The sequence below is a fragment of the Phyllobates terribilis genome, unplaced genomic scaffold, assembly GCF_046119375.1.
Source record: "Phyllobates terribilis strain yellow unplaced genomic scaffold, ASM4611937v1 Scaffold_4__5_contigs__length_816908805, whole genome shotgun sequence".
Classification (NCBI taxonomy): Eukaryota; Metazoa; Chordata; class Amphibia; order Anura; family Dendrobatidae; genus Phyllobates; species Phyllobates terribilis.
Window position 1 is genome coordinate 223958898 of NW_027362764.1, and position 24533 is coordinate 223983430.

The window sequence follows — 24533 nt, forward strand, 5'->3', positions numbered from 1 at the left end:
TCTAATCCTGTAGTGATAATCTCCTGTTGATAAAACCCTGATTTTTATTTATTTTTATTAAAACACAACACAGCCCAGTAAATGACACATAACTGAATTCAGACTCTCTGCCCATACATCATGCTGCACTCAGATGGCATAGGAAAAACTGCTGACAGATTCCCTCTAAGCACTGTTTTCTGGTGCATTCTATCAGGGCAACCATACACCTCTTAGGGGTTTTTGCTACAGCAGTTCCTCTGTGTGAATGGACCAGATGGATTATAATTAACCCAACCTGCACCAATAAACTATGGATGCCAATGAACCTTAAACCAGCTTTGATAGGTAATGATCATTGATTAAAATCTCTCCAAAATAGCAGGTCTTGTAAGCTGTATACAAATTGTCTAGCTATCCTTATTGGCCCCTTCTCAATGTCGCTCAGTTCTTACTTGCCCATTTTACTTTCTCATCCTTTGCCAGGTGTAATTGTAGCAAAGAAAATCAATGTAATTCACCACACTCATCGGAGTTTATATTAATAAACTATAAAAGGCTAGAAAAAACACTATTAATACATCAAAGATATTAATGTAGAAAATTCAGAACATAAGGGGAAGTATTGTTACAAGTACACGGGCAAAAAAAGGATTTACAATCTAGGTATGATAATCTAGGTGACAATTGTGGTGCATCCGGACCACTACCCTTTCAATAAGGAAAAAAAAGGCTAATATGCAAAAGACCTACGCTGAAAGATGAGGGGGCTTCTTTCTTGGGAAGTCCAGACTTGGATGCCTAATTGGCTTCACCACTACAAAAAAAATACAAAACTGCACAAATCTATGGGATAGATGTTTATGGACCCATTCATTACTGCCCATATCAAGTTCAGCTATGATGGGCCTTATGGAGTCAGCCGCTTCTGGGCCAGTCTTATCCTCCATGGAAGAAGACATCATTTAATTAAGCTAGGGATAGCCATTAACAGAAGTAGACCCAGGTTGGGTTCACCAAGAAACATTACTGAGGCGGGGGTCCCGCTAACGTATGGCATCCGATGCGATATGCTAATGACACTCAGCTCCTGCTCTGCTGCGAGTGTGAGCCGAGTGTCAGTACTCTGATCCTCTCGCACAGAGGGGATCGCAGCACAGCTGCGGAGGGGACAGAGAAAGTAATTTCTCCATCTCCTCTGTTGCTGGCATCGGTGGGAATCACACTGCACTCGGGTGATATCGGAGTGCAGTGCGATGTTTCACACACACCCACACGCTTATATGGGCGCGTGCGATCCGATTTGAGGATGCAATTGCAGCTTGCAGCTTGGCATAGGGTAACATTAGGGCGAGTTCAATCCGATTTTTTTATTGGATTGCACTCATCCGATTGCATCGCAAGTGAGAGTGAGCCCTTATTGTCTTTTTAGCAATCTGAGAACCTGCATCAATTCATCATGAACTCTAAGATAAGCCCAGATCAAATGGAAGTAAGAGCCTGCCATGTTTTGAGTATACTTCCTGTCATTTTTTTGCTCATATTTTCTCAGGCAATGACAAATTCTGATGAAATAACACTGGTCAATAGTGTGGAGTTTTCCTTGATGGATAGACTGTTGGGCCAGTAGTTCTTCAATAATTTTTTTCCTCCGGTTGTCGCTTTTTATGATTATGGAATATGTATACATTTAAGAATCTGGCTCTTATCTTATTATTTGAATTTCCTACTTGCCAGAATTGAGATGGAAACCATATTCTATCCTCTTAATCATTTAATATATATATATATGTTACAAAACTATTATAACTAATATCTGATGATAAACAAGCAAATATCCTTCATAGGAAGCAAATAAGTAGTAAGACATGTACATGCAAAACAAATATATACGGTAAGTAATAAGACATGTACATGTAAAGTATATTTTGAGCCATATTGGTGACATTTTAGTGAATTGATATGGTTTTGAAATCATATGGTTAGAACATGTGGGTCATTTTGCGCTAATGATGTTGGCTTGAAGAACTGTTTCATTGCCGTGATCATAAAAGCAAAGTTTATAAAAATTTCTCGAAACCTGACTTGCCAAATTCATGTCTTTTATATTTTTTTTCCCCCTCTTTTGTAGGTGCTGGAGACTCCAATTGCAAAATAGCGATTGTAATGGGTAAAACAGAAAATGGCTCATCCTCCAGGTATATCTTAAGAGGAGCAGCTCCTCTGTATAAGAACTGTTTACAGAAAGAAAAATGTTCTGATGGGTCCCTGGCACTCTACCAGGAGTGATCCGTATCATCTACCATACATGTCTGACAGTTAACATCCTTATTTATCTGTGGAAAAAGCCACCATGTAGAATCCTACATAACCCAAATGGGAAAAGCAGGGAAGAACAAGCACCTCGTGTTATCAGAAAACAAGCTACTGTTTTTAAATCTGATTTTTATGATTAAATTTAAGTTTAAACCCTGACTAATCCACAGAACTTGATAAGGCTATTAATATAATAACAAGCCTCAGTACCATAGGGATAGGAAAGAAACGGACCAAATTCAAGTAGTTACTGATACATATTACCTCCTCATTGAAGGACAGACCTATAGTTTACTTTGAGTTCATGTTACTGCCCCAACGTGTGTCGCCCATGTAATATCAGGTTCATCAGGAGGATAGGAGGTAATGGTTGCCCATAAGGCAATATACATGGACGCCAGGTAAATATATATGAATCCCCTAAAGTGGTTGCTTAAACTGTATTACACAAAAATTTTGCTGCTTTTCACAGCTTTTACCCCAGTTCTTTGGCGTGAAAGCTTTGATGAATTGGGGCCTACAAATCATGTGCTGTCAATTGACATACAATGGGGAAAAAAAGTATTTAGTCAGCCACCAATTGTGCAAGTTCTCCCACTTAAAAAGATGAGAGGCCTGTAATTTACATCATAGGTAGACCTCAACTATGAGAGACAAAATGAGAAAACAAATCCTGAAAATCACATTGTCTGATTTGGAAAGAAATTTTTTTCAAATTTTGGTGGAAAATAAGTATTTGGTCAATTACAAAAGTTCATCTCAATACTTTGTTATATATCCTTTGTTGGCAATGACAGAGGTCAAACATTTTCTGTAAGTCTTCACAAGGTTGGCACACACTGTTGTTGTTATATTGGCCAATTCCTCCATGCAGATCTCCTCTTGAGCAGTGATCTTTTGGGGCTGTCGCTGGGCAACACGGACTTTCAACTCCCTCCAAAGGTTTTCTATAGGGTTTAGATCTGGAGACTGGCTAGACCACTCCAGGACCTTGAAATGCTTCTCACGAAGCCACTCCTTCATTGCCCTGACGGTGTGCTTGGGATCATTGTCATGCTGAAAGACGCAGTCACATTTCATCTTCAATGCCCTTGCTGATGGAAGGAGATTTTCACTCAAAATCTCACGATACATGGCCCCATTCATTCTTTCATGTACATGGATCAGTCGTCCTGGTCCCTTGGCAGAGAAACAGCCCCAAAGCATTATGTTGCCACCCCCATGCTTCACAGTAGGTATGGTGTTCTTTGGATGCAACTCAGCATTCTTTCTCCTCCAAACATGACGAGTTGTGTTTCTACCAAACAGTCCAACTTTGGTTTCATCTGACCATATGACATTCTCATTCTCATTCTTGGACATCATCCAAATGCTCTCTAGAAAACTTCAGACAGGCCTGGACATGTAATGGCTTAAGCAGGGGGACACGGCTGGCATTGCAGGATCTGAGTCCCTGGCGGCATAGTGTGTTACTGATGGTAGCCTGTGTAATGTTGGTCCCAGCTCTCTGCAGGTCATTCACTAGGTCCCCCCGCATGGTTCTGGGATTTTTGCTCACCTTTCTTGAGATAATTTTGACCCCACAGGATGAGATCTTGTGTGGAGCCCCAGATTGAGGGAGATTATCAGTGGTCTTGTATGTCTTCCATTTTCTAATTATTGCTCCCACAGTTGATTTCTTCACACCAAGCTGCTTGCCTATTGCAGATTCAGTCTTACCAGCCTGGTGCAGGGCTACAATTTTGTTTCTGGTGTCCTTCGACAGCTCTTTTGTCTTCACCATAGTGAAGTTTGTAGTGTGACTGTTTGAGGCTGCAGACAGGTGTCTTTTATACTGATAAGTTCAAATAGGTGCCAGTACTACAGGTAATGAGTGGAGGACAGAGGAGCCTCTTAAAGAAGAAGTTACAGGTCTGTGAGAGCCAGAAATCTTGCTTGTTTGTAATTGACCAAATACTTATTTTCCACCAAAATTTGAAAAAAAATTCTTTCCAAATCAGACAATGTGATTTTCAGGATTTGTTTTCTCATTTTGTCTCTCATAGTTGAGGTCTACCTATGATGTCAATTACAGGCCTCTCTCATCTTTTTAAGTGGGAGAACTTGCACAATTGGTGGCTGACTAAATACTTTTTTTCCCCATTGTAAGGCGAGGTGTTGAGGGTCGTAACCCATAGAATGGAACAGTTCACTGAGCTTTTGAACACAGCAAGGTTGCAAACTTTTTTTTTTTATATAAAACGAAAATGGTGAAGACTGTACTAGAAGTAGGATTTTCACATAGGCCAGGTTTCATATATGAATGTATAAGTGGTTTTAATTTGAGTTTGGGGGTAACACTCCCTTCAAATAGTTGAACAAGTATGTTAATGTCTGATTCCATATGAACTGTATTTGTTACATCTTGTGAACCTTATGTAACCATATTTTTCAGATATAAGAAGCACAGCATGATCCTTGTTCCCATGGACACAAAAGGTGTAGAGCTTGTCAGAGCGATAAAAGTGTTTGGGTATGAAGGTAATGTAGCAAGAACTATGCTGTATACACCTATATGTTTACAATTGGGGGATGTTCAGCATCACAAAACTATGTTCTATTACACATGAAATGTTATAATTCCACTTACTACCATACTCTATTGTTGAAATGTGTCCACTTTTAGTATTCCTCCCCTGGTCCCGGCAGCTCCATGTGGTGGTTTCAGCATGGGAAGGGAGACCGCCCTCTGTGTTGGCCCCTCTCCAGTGACCTGATTGAAAAAAAATCTAATTTAACTAGGTTATTTATTAATGATTGCTTCCTGCTCCAAAGATCACATCAAAAAACTCAATGTGAACATAACCCAAAATATACCTACAGTTAGGTCCAGAAATATTTGGACTGTGACCGAATCTTCGTGATATGAGTTCTGCATGCCACTATTTTTTATTTATAGTGAAATAAACCTGAAAGTCTACACTTCAGATGTATCTCAGTTAATTATGGGGGTTGAACACAAAAATTGTGAAACGTTTAGGAATTGCAACCATTTTTCTATAAAGCCTCCTCATTTCAGGGGCTCAAAAGTAATTGGACAAATTAACTTTTCTATAAAGAAAATGTTCATTTTTAATACTTTGAATGTGAATCCTCTGCAGGCAATGACTACCTGAAGTCTGGAAGCCATGGATGTCACCAAACGCTGGGTTTTCTCCTTTGTGATACTTTGCCAGGCCTTTCCTGCAGCGGACTTCCGATGTTGCTTGTTTGTCGTTCTTTCTGCCTTAAGTTCTGTCTAAAGCATGTGAAATGCTGCTCAATGGGGTTGAGATTTGTTGATTGACTGGGCCATTGCATAATATTCCATTTCTTTGCCTTAAACTCCTGGATTGCTTTCGCAGTATTTTTTGGGTCATTGTCCATCTGTACTATGAAGCTCCGTCCAGTCAAACTCTCTGCATTTGGTTGAATCTGAGCAGAAAGTATCGCCCTGTACACATCAGAATTCATCGGGCTGCTTCAGTCACATCATCAATAAGCACTAGTAACCCAGCACCATTGGAAGCCATCCATGTCCATGCCATCACACTGCCTCCACCATGTTTTACAGATGATGTGGTGTGCTCTGGATCGTGAGCCGTTCCAAGCCTTCTCCAAACTTTCTTGTTCCCATCATTCTGATACAGGTTGATCTTGGGTTCAACTATCCAAGGAATGTTTTTCCAGAACAGAGCCAGCTTCTTTAGATGTTTTTTGGCAAAGTCTAATCTGGCCTTTCTATTCCTAAGGCTGATCAATGGTTTGCACCTTTGTGGTGAACCCTCTATATTTGTTCTCATGGAATCTTATCTTTATGGTAGGCTTATATACTGAAACTGTTGATTTGGCCACTCCTAACATTTCTGCTATTTGTCTAATGGATTTCTTCTTTTTTTTTCAATGTAATGATGGTCTGTTTTTCTTCCATTTAAAGCTCCTTTGACCGCATGTTGTGGGTTCACTGCAACAGCTTCCAAATGCAAATGTCACACCTGGAATCTGCTCTAGATCTTTTTCCTGCTTAATTGGTCATAGGTTTACGAGGGAGTAGCTCATGTAACCCATTAAAGAACTTTTGAAATAATTGTCCAATTACTTTAAATCCCTTTTTAAAAAGAGGCAGCTACATTTTAAAGAGCTTTATTTCCTAAACCATTACTCCAATTAGGATGTGAATACCCTCAATTTAAGGCCATGTTTACACATTCAGTATTACATCAGTATTTGTAAGCCAAAACCAGGAGTGGGTGAAATTTTTTTTCCCATGTTTCTAATTATAGTTTTTCCTCTGATTGTTCCACTCGTGATTTTTGCTTACAAATACTGATGTAAAATATTGAGCAAATACTGAATGTGTGAATGTAGCCTAAGGCTATGTGCACAAGGTGCGTTTTTTCTGCTTTTTTTCCGTGGGGAAATGAGCCAAAAATGCTAAGGAATCCATGTGCCAGCTAATGCAATGACAATCCTAAAGTGCTATGCACATGATCGGAAATTTTCCGGTCAGGATTGTCATTGTGTTTAAATCTGCAGCATATCAATTCTTTGTGCATTTTTTCAGCGTTTTTCACCCATTGACTTCAGTTGAGTCAGTCAAATCTGCAGCAAAAACGCAGGTATAAAAAATATTTGCGGATTTGCTGCGGGTGTTTTCTGCGTATTTGACTGACTCAATTCAAGTCAATGAGTCAAAAATGCGGCAAAAACGCACAAATAATTGCCTGCGGGAGACAACTCCTCCCATAATCCTACTGCCACTTCCGCTGATAATAGCGAGAGCAGGCACGGCTGAGGGGAGAATTAGTCTTAAAAAAAAAAAGTTAAAATAAATCGATATTAAAATAAAAACACTTCATACTCCTCTATCGCCGTACCCCGAGTGTCCCATGGCGATCCGATCACCCGGCAGCACACTATACACTGACAGGATCGCTATCGCTCCTGGCAGTGTATAGCGCTGAGCTGCCGGGAGTGAAGTCACTGGAGTTCGGTCAGCTGACGATTAGTTGAGAGTGCTGGTGACCTCACTTACGGCACCGGTGCTGTGTGAGAATTTTTTCACGCAACACTGATGCAGTAAGTGAGGTCACCGGAGCTTATCAGCTGACTGATCTCCAGTGACCTCACTCCCAGCAACACAGCGCTATACACTGACAGGAGTGATTACACTCCTTTCGGGGTATAGAGTGCTGTCCTCTACAACAGTCACACCAGTGATTGCTGATGTGACTGCTGTAAAAGTGACCCAGATCTTCGTGAGACAATCTGGATTATGTCATCACGGCGGACAGGTGAGTGATATGGTTGTTTGTTTTTTTTTGTTTGTTTTTTTACTGGTGACAGTGTCTTCAGCGGAATGGGTGTTAGGGGAGTATACAGTGTTTTTTATTATTAAATACACTTTTAAAACCGTGTGGAATTTTATTTAAAATAAAAAAAATTTATTCTGGCCGTGTCTTTATTTAAAATTTTTGTTCTACTGAGTTAGTAATGGGGGCATCTTATAGACGCCCTTCATTACTAACCTGGGCTTCATGTCAGCTGCCAATACAAGTCTGACATGAACCCCAACCCCACTTGCCACCGCACCAGGGGAAGTGGGAAGAGCAGAGGCTAAGTGCCAGATTTGGTGCATCTTATGAATGCGCCAGTTCTGGGGCCGCTGAGAGCGGATATTATTAGCCTCGGAGGGGGCGATGATCCATGGTTCCTTCCCTGGCTATTAATATCAACCTGCAGCTGTCTGCCTAGCCTTTGCTGGTTAGATTTTATAGAAGGACCCTACGTCAATTTCTTTCTGGGGTCCCCCTGTAGTCTAGCCAGTAAAGGCTAAGCAAACTGCTGTGGGCTGTTATTAAGAGCCAGGTAACATTTTTGGCTAATGGCCCCTTCCCCAGCTAGTACTATCAGCCCCCAGTGGTTGGCTTTCCCTCTGTTGGTTATGAAAATTACGCATGATCCCTCTCCATTTTTTTTTACATTTTAGGCTATGTCCCCATGATCTCGATGTTGCAGCGCTTTAGACGCAGCATATTTTTGCTGCGTCCAAAACGCTGCTTTCTATTGAACGCAGGTAAATCCGCATGTGTTCACTGAACATTTCCTGATCATGGGCACATACCCAAACTCACCTGCAGCATGTCCATTTTTGTAGTGGAGACGCTAGTCTCCACTGCAGATTTTGACCTATAGAAATGTCATTACATGTGGAGGATTCGCATATACTGACAAAACAAGTGTGGCATTAGGATTAATGGGATTAGGGCTAATGGGATTAGGTGACACTGATACCTAACCCTAGCTTTAGTAATGAAGAGTTGTCAGCTAGACACCCTCATTACTAAGTAAAGAGTTAAATACACACACACACACTGAGAATAAAACACTAACAGAAAAAACTGACTGGCACTTCCAAAACAAGAAATAGGTGTGTACAGGTGCTTACTAGGAGCAGCTACCTCCATATACAACTAACAAACGAAGTAGCACTCTGCAATGCTAAGTATGCGAACATCATGCGATTTTAATCATTTAAATTACCCAATATACTCATACCAGGTCCGAAGGTAATACTAGGGTGAAAGCGATGTCCCACGTTTCTTTTTTCAAATATCTTTATTTAGCTCCAAAAAGCATTCATTGCTGTACAAAAACGCACCAAAATTGCGACAAAACACGCATTTTTGCACAACATTTTTGCTGCCAAGAGATGCAGAAACCTTGCAGAAATTTCTGCTATGAAATACTGAACGTGCGCACATACCCTAAAGCTGAGAGTCTGTATTTTAAGCCCATGTTGATTGGATACTGACGAGTTTTGGCATTTTAGCTATTGACAACAAAACATATTCAAGACACACTGTCCAAATATTACTGGACCAAACCGTATGTTCTGGTGATAATGCTCCTTTTTATACATGAGTTTAAGAAATACAAGCAAAAACATAGTTGTACAGAAAAGTTGTCTAGAATCAGAACTGTGACTAGAAGGCAATGGCAAGGATTTAGGAACCCAACACATTTCTGCAGGGTTATTACCAGACTCCTCCTAATGCTAAAGAAATAATAATATTGTATTCCCAACCAGTGGGTATCCGAGTGACAGGAGAAATAAATGTATTCAACATCAACGTGGGAAATTCAATTGGAATATAAGTCATTGCTCTGACTCACTGATCTTTTATACAAGGGATACCACATTGATTTATGACCTTTTCCCAGTTTTAGCACTAATTTGTTTTACTAGCTTTAAACAACTGTTTTTGCAGATACCCATCACGGAGGGCATTTTGAAGTGCATTTCCATAATGTGAGAGTTCCCGAAGCGAATCTAATTCTGGGTAAGTAGTTAGTATTGTACAGGATTTAGTCTCTTTTGGAGCGTGGCCAGTTTTTTCCACTGTTGATTTGTTATGCTGGCTTTCTGTTTGCAGCAATTTTAGCACCACAGAAGTTTTTATTCCAGTAGGAGAAGGCGGCCAAGTCCTAGACTAATTCTGGAAATTCCCCTTCACTGAACAGCAGCTCTAATGTCATTTCCTCTTAGAATATAAAAGAGACTGATGGGATATCAGATGAGATTCTGCTAATACAGCCAATTGTGTAAAGTGAACCAAATCTGAAATCCTGGCACCTGTATTAGTTACGTCAAGTGAATTTATGTATTTGCTAAATATTTATACAATATCTTTAGTGTGTGTATGTCTGCTATGTATGCTTGGGGTGGGTAATAGTGTGTGCGTACCGTGTTTGTTTGGGGTATGTGTGTATTTTCTATGAGTTTTGCTACTATCATAACAAACAGTGCAGATACAAACTGTACGATTATATGCCCTTCATTAAGTCTTTCCTGTAAACTGAATGACTTACATCAGCGTCCCACATGTTCTTGCTTTTCCTTTTGTCTTTTTATTGTGTAGATTTATAAATTCTTTAATTGGATGGAGATAAGAGACCTTAGAACTGTGATATTAGTTTGTAACACACACACACATATATAATGTTGGATAGGTTATAGAGTAATCAGACCTGCATAATCTTTACGCTCCTCCTGTAGGAGATGGTTTTCTCTTACACTGAGGCAGTGACTCTATCCGGCATAGACTGTTCTCTAGAACGACTCGCCCTGCAGCTGCATTCTCTCTAGCATGTCATACAGCAGCGATTGTTATGGAGCCTGTAAATTTCAGGGGCCCTGTGCCACTCCTGTTCGGCATCCAACCACTTCTGTAAGCCTGATCCCAACTCCCTGGTGATATCTCTTGTGTCCAAAAAAGACAGATCCAGCCAAGAAACTCTGCTTATTGACCAGCTAAGTCTTCTTACTAACCTGTTTTGTGACTGCAACTCTGTGCCGTGACGTCTTAGCGATAGGGGTGTACATACTCATGCAGAGGAGCTTCCTTACTTGTTTGCCCTCTTTGCCCAGTCTTCTAATTTTGTGAAATTCAAAATGATCGTGAACTTCTTTGATAATATGGCAATGTTGGCACTCTGACTAATACAGCAAACGCCAGACTGAAGGCATTACGTAACCTGCATATCCCCATGTCTAGGGTAGCTTGTCCGCACACTGTGCACTTTCCTAACTCCTAATTCATGTGCAATATTATGAATGAAAAGATGTCATCATCTACATTTGGGGCTTATATGTTTAAGTCACAGTTTGTATTAAACATGCAGGATTTTTATGCAAACTCATCATATTTTCTTTAAATGATTTCATTATATATTTGCCACTTTATATTCTTTCCTTTTCAGGAGAGGGCAGAGGCTTTGAGATCGCCCAAGGTCGCCTTGGACCTGGACGCATACATCACTGCATGAGGACCATTGGAGCGGCTGAGAGCGCTCTTCAGCTTATGTGTGCCAGGGCTGCTCAGAGAACAGCTTTTGGGAAAAAGTTGATGCATCACGTAAGAAGAATTTTAGTGTTGTAGTTTTGTGAGTACACACAGGCTGGTCACATCTGGGGGCACAGTGGAATCTTTTAGAGGCCCGATTATGATGTGGACAACTACAGTAGTGGCCTCTATAGTGAACTATGTACAAGGGAATCATAGAATCATAGAATCATAGAATCATAGAATCATAGAATGGTAGAGTTGGAAGGGACCTCCTGGGTCATCTGGTCCAACCCCCTGCTCAAAGCAGGATTCACTAAATCATCTCAGACAGATGTCTGTCCAGCCTCTGTTTGAAGACGTCCATTGAAGGGGAACTCACCACCTCTCGTGGCAGCCTGTTCCACTCATTAATCACCCTAACTGTCAAAAAGTTTTTTCTAATATCTAATCTGTGTCTCCTCCCATTTAGTTTCATCCCATTGCTTCTAGTCTTTCCTTGTGCAAATGAGAATAAAGATGATCCTTCTACAATGTGACAGCCCTTGACATATTTGTAGACAGCTATTAAGTCTCCTCTCAGTCTTCTTTTTTGCAAGCTAAACATTCCCAAATCCTGCAACCGTTCCTCATAGGACATGGTTTGCAGACCAGTCACCATTCTGGTCGCTCTTCTCTGAACTTGCTCCAGTTTGTCTATGTCTTTTTTAAAATGTGGTGCCCAAAACTGTACACAGTATTCCAGATGAGGTCTGACCAAACAGGAGTAAAGACCGATAATGACTTCACGTGATCTAGACTGTATGCTTCTGTTAATACATCCCAGAATTGTATTTGCCTTTTTTGCTGCTGCATCACACTGTTGACTCATGTTCAGTCTATGATCTATTAGTATACCTAAGTCTTTTTCACATGTACTGTTGCTTAGCTCTATTCCTCCCATTCTGTATATGCTTTTTTCATTTTTATTGCCCAGATGTAGTACTTTGCATTTTTCCCTGTTAAAAACCATTCTGTTGGTTGCTGCCCACTGCTCCAGTTTATTTAGGTCTTTTTGAATCCTCTCTCTCTCTTCTCTAGTATTAGCTATCCCTCCTAGCTTTGTGTCATCAGCAAATTTAATCAGTTTACCCTCAATTCCTTCATCTAAATCATTGATAAAGATGTTGAACAATACAGGTCCCAGGACGGAGCCCTGTGGTACCCCGCTTGAGACATTCATCCAGCTGGATGTGAAGCCATTTACAACCACCCTTTGAGTCCGATCACTAAGCCAGTTATGAATCCACCTAACAGTTGCCTGGTCCATTGCATACTTGGTCATTTTTTCAATAAGGATGGTGTGAGATACTTTGTCAAATGCTTTGCTGAAGTCAAGATATACTATATCTACAGCATTTCCCTGATCCACCCAGTCAGTGATTCTGTCATAGAAGGAAATTAAGTTAGTCTGACATGACTTGTTAGTTACAAACCCATGCTGACTCTGGTTAATCACTTCATTCTTATCCATGTACTTACATACATGTTGTTTAATAATTTGTTCAAAGATCTTTCCTGGTATAGAAGTCAGACTCACCGGCCTATAGTTCCCTGGGTCCACCTTCTTCCCCTTTTTGAAGATAGGAACAACATTTGCTCTTCTCCAGTCTTCTGGGACTTCTCCTGTTCTCCAAGAATTTTCAAAGATTATGGAGAGTGGTTCTAAAATTTCTTCTACGATCTCCTTCAGTACTCTGGGGTGTAATTCATCTGGACCTGGAGACTTGAACTCATTTATGTTAGCTAAATATTCCCTCACAATCTTTCTGTTTACAGATAACTTGGATTCCTCTATTCCTTTAAAAGGACAGTGAAGATCAGTTGATGTTACATTTTCTTTCTGAGAGAAAACAGATGCAAAATAGGAATTAAAAAGTTCGGCCTTCTCAACATCCTCTCTTACCATTTCTCCATTTTCATCCTGTAAAAATCCTATAGCATCTTTGACTTTTCTTTTACTTTTGACATACCCCCAAAATCCTTTTTTATTGCTTTTGACATCTCTTGCAAGCCTTAATTCATTGTCAGCTTTAGCTAACCTGATACGTGCCCTGCAGGATCTGCAGACTGCATTATAATCTTCTTTAGATATGCCTCCCTCTTTCCATTTAATAAACATTTCTTTCTTTCTTTTTAGCATGTGTTTAAGTTCTGTGTTCATCCATCCTGGTTTCCTTAAATGCTTCCCATTCTTCCTACTTCTCGGGATTGTTAACGATTGTGCTTTGAGAATCTCATTTTTAAAAATTTCCCATCCTTCCTGGACATTTTTGTCCTTAAGGACATCCAGCCATTGGATCCCTCCTATTCTCTTTCTGAGTCTCTTAAAATCTGCCTTTCTAAAATCTAACCTTGAAGTTTGAGTCTTCACATGTCTTCCTCCTCTAGTTATCCAAAATTCTATAATAGCATGATCGCTGCCTCCTAGCGTCCCAGCCACCTTTACAGAAGTAGTTAGATAGTTTAAATAATAGTTGAATTATAATCATGTTATCAACTGTGTACAGCTTTCTCAAATATGCCTAATCTTTCAGAACACCCCCCAAAAAAATGCCATCTGCATAACATCTGGGGACCATTGTGGCCATTCAACCAGGCCTTGTCTACCTATCCACTTATAAAAAGAACAAAAACAAACGAATAGACACTTTATAATGCTATGTTCAGTCGAGTGATATGCCCCCCCCCCATATAATGCTGTGTTCAGTCTAATGCTAATGATGAGCAGAATAGTATTTAATACTGAGAATTTGTAAGGACACTAGGTTATCAAAATCCAGTAGTAGCCATTAAAAACTAAAAAGTAGAGATGGGAAAATCTATTTGCAGGACTTTGGTCCAGCAGCCAGTTCAGTAGTCCTTGACCACTGAACGGTAGTGTGGGTAATCTCCTCTTACTTGATGGTGTCGGCGGGTTCTCTTTTGATTAGCCAGACGTCGTGTATTTGTGTGTCTGTCATGATGACGTCATGCAGGCCTCGGGTAAGAGGTGATTCGCAGGGCTCCCGTCCACCAGTCTCGGAATAATGACCTGGCTGCTGGACCAAGGTCCTTCTAATAGATTGTTTCATCTCTACTAGAAAGGAAAACTACTGAACATTACAGGAACCAATATTTTCTATATCCCTTCATTTATCATGCCATGCTCTACCTCTTCGCCACTGCCTTTATTCTTTGTTGACAGGCTGCAGCGGTGACATCACAACTACAGTAGATCACTGCTGCTTCCAGATCTAGCTCTGTGTCACTGCAGAGACCAGTGATTGGTTACATTGGTCATGCGCTATAATGTCACTGCTGCAGCCTGTCGACAATGTTCAGAGGCAATGCTGGTCCATTGGAGCGTGAATGAAGCTCAGTATATTTATAACCCCCTGAACGCCTATGGAGTAAGAAAAAGTAAATCTTGGAAAATCATTTTAAGTAAAAGTAAACAGATGGCACAGCAAGATAAATGAAGCAATAGTTGTGCTTTCCTTTAATAAGCTTTGTTTGCTTTCCAGTCATATACTTTGTGTTGACCTTTGTTAATTAGTTTACCGGATGGCCATGCACGTCTATAAACCATTGTGGTCTGTGTTTTTCTTCACACAGGAAGTGGTTGCACACTGGATAGCAGAGAGTCGCATTGCAATTGAACAAGCCAGACTGCTGACACTGAGAGCAGCAAAAGCCATAGATACAGTTGGCAGTGCTAAAGCTCGAAAAGAGGTACAGGATATGGTTCTCATTGTAACTGTGAATTGTGTGAGCTCTAAATATTACATTGTGTAAGTTAACCTTTAAACTTCTTAGAAATAACCCCCGATCATACTGTATGTCTTGTTATCACGCCTTGACTTTATGCCATTGGATTACCAGAAAATTTATAACAATTTCAATAATACCTAAATGAAATGGAAACACAATCCTGCAAATACTAACAATACCAGCGGCAGATCTAGGTTTTACTGCACCCTAAGCAAAAGTTCCATTTGGCGTCCCCTCCTATACACAGCTTAGATGGTTTGAGTATTGGACATGTGAAGATCTGAGATTGTGTATTTTAATAATCACCTAGGCAGGTTAACGATGCAACAGTATTTTCTTCCTTACATCCATGGTAATGCAGCAATCCCAGGTAAATGTCCAAAATACAATTGTCTCAGTCCACAAGATCCCCTCCCCAGGGCAGTATTTTCACTGCCTTTGTGCCAGGCGATACTCACTGTCCCCCAACTTTTGGTTGATTCCACAGATTTTGGATCTACAGCCAGTATAGTGTGTAGTCACAGTTGACGATCCTCCATATGACAGATAAAACAATAGAAGCAAAGGTATCCACTTGCAACCGTCCTTTAAGAAAGTTTATCAAATCCAGACGAGAGATCCCACAACTGTAGCACTTTTACCCAGCCCAGTCGGCAGCCGAGCTCTACGCCATAAGCCATCAATCCATCCATGGTCCAGGTCCTTAGACTAGATCCTATCTCTTCGATGACATTCCACCAACTCCCCACTAAACATGTGGTTTCTTTTCTCCTTCACTGGGATCAGCCCATTGAATGGGCAGAACTGTTCTCACCTTTCCCCCCAAAGCTAAGTTTGTATTAGTGGAGGGATTTTTCTCAGGTCAAACCCATCACCTGGGTCTGCATGTGAAACTCCCTGTCCTGACGGCTCCCCCGGATCTACTTTCAACACTCACACAATGGGCCTAGTCACTGTTTGAACAATGGTTAGAGGCTCCGGAGATACTAATGAAATTACTGGAATGCTGGACACTTTACAAGTGAAATTAGTGCACATACTGACAAGCAAGCAGGACAATAAAACACAGCAAGAAATCACTAATAAAACACAACAATAAGATCGCCGAAAATCGGTGCTCTGTGCTGGAAAAGTCTTTAGTAAATGGGCAGCTCCTCAAAAGACATGTGTCTGATCACTTGTGATTTTCATCCTTAGTCATGTGCCAACTAGTTTCTCTACCTAATTCGCTCTGTGTTCAGTGAAAAACTACAGCCCCTGTTTCACTGAGCGAAGCAAGAAGAGAAGCTAGTCAGCATGTTACTGTAAATGTGAAAATCTGTTGTGGTCATGGAATGACCACTGAAACTGGAAAGTGGAGTCACATCTTCTCAGTGAGTATATTACAAAGTTAGAATAATTCATTATGAAATGAAAGCACTGTAGCATGCCCAATCCTAACATGGATACAGATGTAGGATCCCTAAACTTGTCAGACGTCACAATACTTTATTAACATAGCCATCTATCACGTTATCTGACTAGTTATGGATGGTTACATGCGTACAAGCTCAGAACCAATAACATTACAGGAACACAGCACCAGAACTAACTGTACAGAAATACAGTATCACAACCACCATCAGTACATAAATACCTCACCAGAACCATCATAAGTACAGGAATACAGCACCAGAATTACCAAAAGTACAGAAATGAAGTATCACTATCACCATCGATACAGAAATACAGTACAGACCAAAAGTTTGGACACACCTTCTCATTTAAAGATTTTTCTGTATTTTCATGACTTTGAAAATTGTACGTTCACACTGAAGGCATCAAAACTATGAATTAACACATGTGGAATTATATATTTAACAAAAAAGTGTGAAACAACTGAAAATATGTCTTATATTCTAGGTTCTTCAAAGTAGCCACTTTTTGCTTTGATGACTGCTTTGCACGCTCTTGGCATTCTCTTGATGAGCTTCAAGAGGTAGTCACCGGAAATGGTCTTCCAACAATCTTGAAGGAGTTCCCAGAGATGCTTAGTACTTGTTGGCCCTTTTGCCTTCACTCTGCGGTCCAGCTCACCCCAAACCATCTCGATTGGGTTCAGGTCTGGTGACTGTGGAGGCCAGGTCATCTGGCGTAGCACCCCATCACTCTCCTTCTTGGTCAAATAGCTCTTACACAGCCTGGAGGTGTGTTTGGGGTCATTGTCCTGTTGAAAAATAAATGATGGTCCAACTAAGCGCAAACCTGATGGAATAGCATGCCGCTGCAAGATGCTGTGGTAGCCATGCTGGTTCAGTATGCCTTCAATTTTGAATAAACCCCAATAGTGTCACCAGCAAAGCACCCCCACACCATTACATCTCCTCCTCCATGCTTCACGGTGGGAACCAGGCATGTAGAGTCCATCTGGTCACCTTTTCTGCGTCGCACAAAGACACGGTGGTTGGAACGAAAGATCTCAAATTTGGACTCATCAGACCAAAGCACAGATTTCCACTGGTCTAATGTCCATTCCTTGTGTTCTTTAGCCCAAACAAGTCTCTTCTGCTTGTTGCCTGTCCTTAGCAGTGGTTTCCTAGCAGCTATTTTACCATGAAGGCATGCTGCGCAAAGTCTCCTCTTAACAGTTGTTGTAGAGATGTGTCTGCTGCTAGAACTCTGTGTGGCATTGACCTGGTCTCTAATCTGAGCTGCTGTTAACCTGCGATTTCTGAGGCTGGTGACTCGGATAAACTTATCCTCAGAAGCAGAGGTGACTCTTGGTCTTCCTTTCCTGGGGGCAGTCCTCATGTGAGCCAGTTTCTTTGTAGCGCTTGATGGTTTTTGCAACTGCACTTGGAGACGCTTTCAAAGTTTTCCCAATTTTTCTCACTGACTGACCTTCAGTTCTTAAAATAATGATGGCCACTTGTTTTTCTTTACTTAGAATTTGTATTTATGGCAAGAAAAAAGCAGCTAACAGTCTATTCAGTAGGACTATCAGCTGTGTATCCACCTGACTTCTGCACAGCACAACTGATGGTCCCAATCCCATTTATAAGGCAAGAAATCCCACTTATTAAACCTGACCGGGCACACCTGTGAAGTAAAAACCATTTCCGGTGACTACCTTTTGAAGCTCATCAAGAGAATGCCAAGAGTGTCCAACGCAGTCATCAAAGCAAAAGGTGGCTACTTTGAAGAACCTAGAATATAAGACATATTTTCAGTAGTTTCACACATTTTTGTTAAGTATATAATTCCACATGTGTTAATTCATAGTTTTGATGCCTTCAGTGTGAATGTACAATTTTCATAGTCATGAAAATACAGAAAAATCTTTAAATGAGAAGGTGTCCAAACTTTCGGTCTGTACTGTACATCAACACAATCCTCATCAATACAGAAATGCATTATAAGAACTATTATCAGTACAGGAATACATCACCAAAAGCACAATTAGTACATGAATACAGCCCCAGAACCACCAACTATATATCAATACATCACCAGGACAACCAAAAATCATGAAGTACAGCACCAGAACCACAATCAGTATCAGTACATAACTACATGCAGTCCCCGAGAGAACCAGTGCCGAAACCATTGAAACAGCACTATGTAGGTGTTATTTTTACAAGGGGGAAACATAGGGATTGAGAAGGTGTTGTCAGAGTAGTGGACAGCCCCTTTTAAATGGTTATTCCCATCTTCATAAATGGGTATTGTTAAATAGTGCTTGTAAGTACAAGCTGGTTTTGCAATTTACTGTTTATTAATTTTTTAGCTTGTTCCTGAAAAAACTTTTTTTTTTTTTTACTTTACAGTAAAAGAATGACCACAACTGGAGACTGATCATGACTGCTGGATAAGCAGAACATGTGTGTTGCTTACAAGCTCTCTTTTTACATTTGACTCGTAAGCTGGCCGGCATTGGGGGAGCGTGCGATTACCTCCTAAGTGGCCAGCTTCAGCACACTGCTTACAAACTAGAGAGCAGTGGAGGTTGGCATTCTAGGCAGTGAAGTGTGTATAAGTGTTAATATTGCAAGACCGGCTGCAATTTTTAATAAGCGGTAAATTACAAAAGTGCTTGTTGATTCCAAGCTCTGTTTCACAATATATGTCGGCTTTATGAAGTTGGGGATACCTTTTAAAATCGGTAAATAGTGTAATGGTTTTACACCTTTAACATCTCGATAGTTCTTTTGAGATGAATAAATAAAATGAGCACTCAAACATAAATTAACAATTTACTTGACTCCAATTTTTTTCCCTCTCCTCCATCTGTCTACTGCCAAGGGTCTCATCTTTGGTGGGGAAAGAGGATCAAGGAAATGATGCCCCTGGGTCATTGCCCAGTATGCTGCTCCCTAAAATCATCCCCGTTTAGAAATCCTACTGGAAAAAAAATCTTTTATAATGGAAACACCAAAAGAACATAAATGTTTCCTACATGTCATATTGTGTTCTTATGCTGTGTATTGTATAGTTTTGTGATGCTCATAAACTTTTCCATCCACTGCAGATTGCAATGATTAAAGTTGTAGCACCTAGAATGGCATGTCAAGTGGCCGATCGGGCAATTCAAGTGTTCGGAGGAGCTGGGGTATCTCAGGACTTTCCATTGGCCTTTATGTAAGTGGCTATACATTTACATATGCATAACTGTACTAAAAATTAAAGAAAGAGATTTGGGGAACTTTTTTAAATAGAAAAAATTAGTAGAAAAGCCTTTGTTTAAGTTGAGCTATGGTTACTTGATGGTACAAGCTCAAGCCAGAGCTGCATTACTGTAAGTTTGATGCCACTAATGTCTTTAAAATAGACCTCAGTCCAGAGCCTCTCATGCAGCCAAATCAGTTCTCATACTTTGCACTGACGAGGGCCAACAGCCCGACACACTGTGTCTACAAATTGAGATTCTGATTTGGCTTTTATCTTAAGTCATATTGCACGACTCGTTAAAGGGTCGATTGTGACTTGTAGGTTTGCTGCTTTCAATAGGTGGCTCTATAGAGTTCAAGTCCTCTTTTTCTCTGAAGAGGCAATTTGCATATTAAATTTCCCAGAGGAGCATTGCACAGCGAATAAGCCTCCTTACCTTGACATGCCAGAGGCGGTATGTCACTCTCCACAAGGAGAAATATTACCCCTTAGACCTTTAAAATATCTAAAAGTAAAAAAAAAACTGTATAAGGCTATGTGCCCATGATGCAGAAATGCTCCGGATTTTTCCTGAGCGTTTCTGCATCTCCCTGGCAGAAAAAACGCATGCGGATTGTACATGCGTTTTTCCTGCCAGGGACATGCGGATGTGAAGCGTTCTTCACATGCATTTCTGCATGCGGGTTGTCAAGCGCTTTCCAAGCATTTTAGCATCACTTGGAAAGTGCTTGTCAACTTGGTCACACTATATAAATCCATGCAAACGGCATGGATTTATATAGTGTGACCGAAAGAATGTCAAAAAATAAAAAAATAAATCTATGCTTACCTTCCGATGGCCCCCGGAGTCTTGCTTCGCTCCGTCTTGGCTTGCCGGCAGCTCGCGGTACACTACACTGAAGGACCTGCCGTCACATGACTGATGTCAGCGCAGGTCCTTCAGTCCACCGCGAGCTGCCGGCAAGCGAAGACAAGCGCAGCGGGGGCCGTCAGAAGGTAAATATAATATAAATTTTTCATTTATTTCTTTTTTTTACAGGTACTATGGTACCCGGGTCCGGAGGAGAGTCTCCTGTCCTCCAGACCTGGGTACCATCCGCACATTGAAACGCATGGATTCTGCATGTACAGATGCAGTGATGCGGAATCCATGCGTTCCAATGCAAGTCAATGGCGGCGAAAACGCAGCGCTTCCGCAAAATAATTGGTAGTGCTGCGTTTTTTTCCGCAATGATAATCCGCAGCGGAAATTTCCGCAGCATCTGCACAGCACATGCGGATTATCATTGGGGAACATGGCAGGCCTTCTACCAAGCATTTTTTAAGCGTTTCTGCAGCGTTTTTGCCTCTGCGGAAACGCTTAAAAAACGCATCATGGGCACACAGCCGTTATGTCTTTATTCATATTATTGGGGGCATTTGGACCAAAGCTTCAAGTCAAGCACACATGGGCTAACTACATAGAGTATGTTAAAGTGGAATTTTGTTTGTGAATCTTTCTGGCTGAAAAATCCATACAAAAAAACGGCTTAAAAATACGTTTTTGGCCTGTTTTTTTTGTTGTTTGTTTGTTTTTTGTTTTTTTTGTGCTGTTTTTATGCATTTTTTATGTGGAGTAATATTTTTGAAGCAAGAAATGCCTGAAGAATTGACCTGTTGCTGCTTTTGCTACATGAGGAAAACAATTGCAGCACCATGCGTCCTATAGTTGTCTTTTCCATTGAAATGAATAGCAGGCATATTCAAAGAGAATTTGAAGCAATTTTTCATGTTGATCTTGGAGCAGAATCTGCTCAAAAATCCACATTGAAAAGTTTTGCGTTAACCCCCCCCCTCCACCCTCCAAGGGTATGTGCACACAATGTCTTTTTAAGCACTTAAATGCTAAAGAGATTGAACCCTGCAATGTCAATATGACTTGCTGTGTATATGATCAGTCTTTTTGAGCTTCTTTTAACTTTTGCAGCTTCTTTTTTTTGTGACCTGACCATTCTTCAGGCTGCTTCTGTTTGGAAGACACTTAATAGTTTATATATACAGTTAAAAAAATTACTGGCAACAAAGCTGCCCCAAAAAATGATCAAAAATACATTGTTGTTTTTCAGACCCAATTTTAGCACATTTCAGTGTATTCATTCTGATTTTTAATTTGATCGAACCTTTTATACTTCAAATACTTTTGTACTATGTAGGTCATGAGCTGGGCACATTCTTTATCCTTGAGGGCTTTGAAGAAAGTGTGTTGCTCGGCACATGGCCGACATAGGTGCATTTCCTGGGTAAACCTCAGAGAAGAAAGTACATTTACTTTAACACGCTTTAGGTTGTTCTACATGTGAATAAAAGTGAAATGAAGTGTGGGATCCCTGTGTAAAATATACCACTATATATTGTTTGCAGGTATACAGCTGTTCGGACTCTGCGTATTGCTGATGGTCCTGATGAAGTTCATCTCTCCGCCATTGCAAAAATGGAATTGATGGATCAAGCAAAGCTGTTGTCAAAAATGTAAAACCATCCTTATATTATTCAGAGTTACTCCAATGGGTTCTTGTAATTTGTAAATCTAAGTGAAATCAGCACCTAAAATACTGAAAGGAAGTTTGTCACAGGACGGATTAGGAAAGTCTTATCAGGAAATATATGATGTAAGTGCAATAGAATAAATCCCGGCACATGGTGTTGATGGGAAGTGCATGTTATATGTACAATATTGTACTTTACAGCTTAATTGGCTGATACAGCACATTTTACAGTCACAAATCCTGTAAGCACTAAATTAACAAAAGGCACGTTTCATTTATACACATTGTAGGCTTCGAAATGGAGTCCTGAATGGGTGCAGTGGCTGCTGTGTTTCTCCATAGATGATCTTACATTTAGCCGTCAGTCGGAGTGTCTGATTCTCTTTTTTTCTTAATAAAAACTATTGTGTTAAAAAAAATAATTTTTTTCTGAGATTCCATATCAGGGCTGATTTGCTGCCTGGTGTCACATACGTGTCCATACAGAAGGTGTTTGGATGCCGTGTGTATGTAATGTTTAGGAATTTGTGATGTTACTTTAGGTGCAGAATCATCAAGCCTGTTCTACCATAAATGTCTAATGAGAAAACCTTTAATAAAAATTAATTTTTGTATTTTTTTTTTCTTGTAAATCACAAAAAATAACAGGATAATTTCCAGACTTTATCTACTTGTTTACAGGGTAATTAATGTCATGTGATTGGATTTTGGACGATGTCTCTACTGCTGATACTAAACTTAAATACATTGTAATTATTACAGTGCAGCAAATGTTGTAGCACAAAGCCAATAAATCAACTTTGTACTGTATTTTCTATGTGCCTTCATTAATTATACTTCTATTAACCATATAGCACTTTTTATGCTAAAATTAACACTAAAACAATATGTACATTTCAATTATACTGAAAAGAGGTTTCCTTCATAATGACGTAATTATGACATTTTGGATAACTGATCTTCTATTTCTATACTGCTAGTATTAACAATCAATAAAGTAGAATTTAAGCTCATTTTATTGTTTCTCTTATTCTGGTGTGGGTTTAGATTATGGTATTTTATGTAACAAACACTAAAGTTGTTCATTTCAGCTTTAGAGGTGCTGTGCCTCCCTATAGAAGATTACTTGTTTTCTGCTGTTGTAGGGTCGTTTCCCATCCACAACTACTGAAATCACCATTAGGCCACGTTCACACATTCAGTATTTGGTCAGTGTTTTACATCAGTATTTGTAAGCCAAAATCAGGAGTGGGTGAAAAATGCAGAAGTGGTGACATGTTTCTATTATATTTTTCCTCTGATTGTTCCATTCCTGATTTTGGCTTACAAATACTGAGGTAAAATACTGAACGTGTGAACGTGGCCTTAGGGTGTCTTCACACATGACTGACTTTACCTTTCGGATATTCGGGCAGAAGTTCGTTCATATATTTCAGAACTGGCAAAGTGGATAAAATTTTACCAAGTCTCTTCTATATGCTGCAGAAATAATTCTCACAAACTGAACTGTGCTGCAGATTCTCAGCATATCAGTAAATGCTGCAGATTTCACCCTTTGCAAGCCATATGGTGAAAATATGCAGCAAATCTACATTTAGCTCATGCTGATATTGTGGAGCCAGTGGATTTTTGCCACTTACTATATGACTGTCACGGGTGTGTCAGAAGTGACAGACAGTCGCCCTGCAGTTGGTTGCAGGAGATCTCTTAGTTTGGTATTACAGACACCTTCTTAGAAGCTGTCTATCTAGGACCCAGTGGCTACCTTCCTCTGACTAATTAACACCCTGGCCTGGGTGTATAAATACCTGCTGTGTGCTAGAGGGAGTTGCCGGCGATACTCACATTACCCCTTGTGAAGGCTCAGAGCAAGTGCATTACTTCTACCTCTCTGCTGTTATGAGGACAGGCGTTCATCTCTCTGAAGTCGACTAAAAGCTAAGCTATCTTCTCTTGTTTTTTCCCCCATTGTTGTCCTTAGTTGTCAGTGGGGATTGACTAGCGCTCATCCCCTTCTTTCCCTAGCCAGGGCCAAACTCCAGGGAAAGACAGGGCGAGGTTAACGTGCGGCAATTGGTGAAGAACCAATATAGGTATGTTAGTGGAGATAGGGTGATAACAGATCAGCCTAGGAGGTCTCCATTCCCCCCTTTCCCTAGAGTCTGGGCTCCCTTTCCCTCTTCCCTTTGTTTCGCACTAAGTCTTTCCCACACCCTGCATGACAATGAGTCATGCGAACGTACCCTAATTATAGGGATGCATCTCTCCAGAATTTTTAGAACTATACTTTTATCTGGTGATGATAAAGGTTAATTTACAAGATGTGCAAAAAAAATCACAAGAGTGTTCAAATGAAGATCTTTTTTTTTTTTTTTTCAACCTTGTAGGTTTTGCTGTAAAGAGGACCTGT

General features: G+C 40.3%; 1 protein-coding gene across 2 annotated transcripts in view; it reads left to right on the forward strand.

Moving 5' to 3' along the window:
- LOC141265265 (acyl-CoA dehydrogenase family member 11-like) overlaps positions 1-22933 on the forward strand; it is a 103041-nt gene extending 80108 nt beyond the window's left edge. For both annotated transcript variants that reach the window (XM_073678114.1, XM_073678113.1), the window contains exons 14-20: positions 2111-2177; positions 4730-4815; positions 9585-9656; positions 11077-11231; positions 14796-14912; positions 19459-19568; positions 21999-22933. In XM_073678114.1, coding sequence (XP_073534215.1) covers positions 2111-2177; positions 4730-4815; positions 9585-9656; positions 11077-11231; positions 14796-14912; positions 19459-19568; positions 21999-22110 — 719 coding nt within the window. In that variant the 3' untranslated portion in view covers positions 22111-22933. The remainder of the gene's footprint in view (positions 1-2110; positions 2178-4729; positions 4816-9584; positions 9657-11076; positions 11232-14795; positions 14913-19458; positions 19569-21998) is intronic.
- The last annotated feature ends 1600 nt before the right edge of the window (positions 22934-24533 follow it).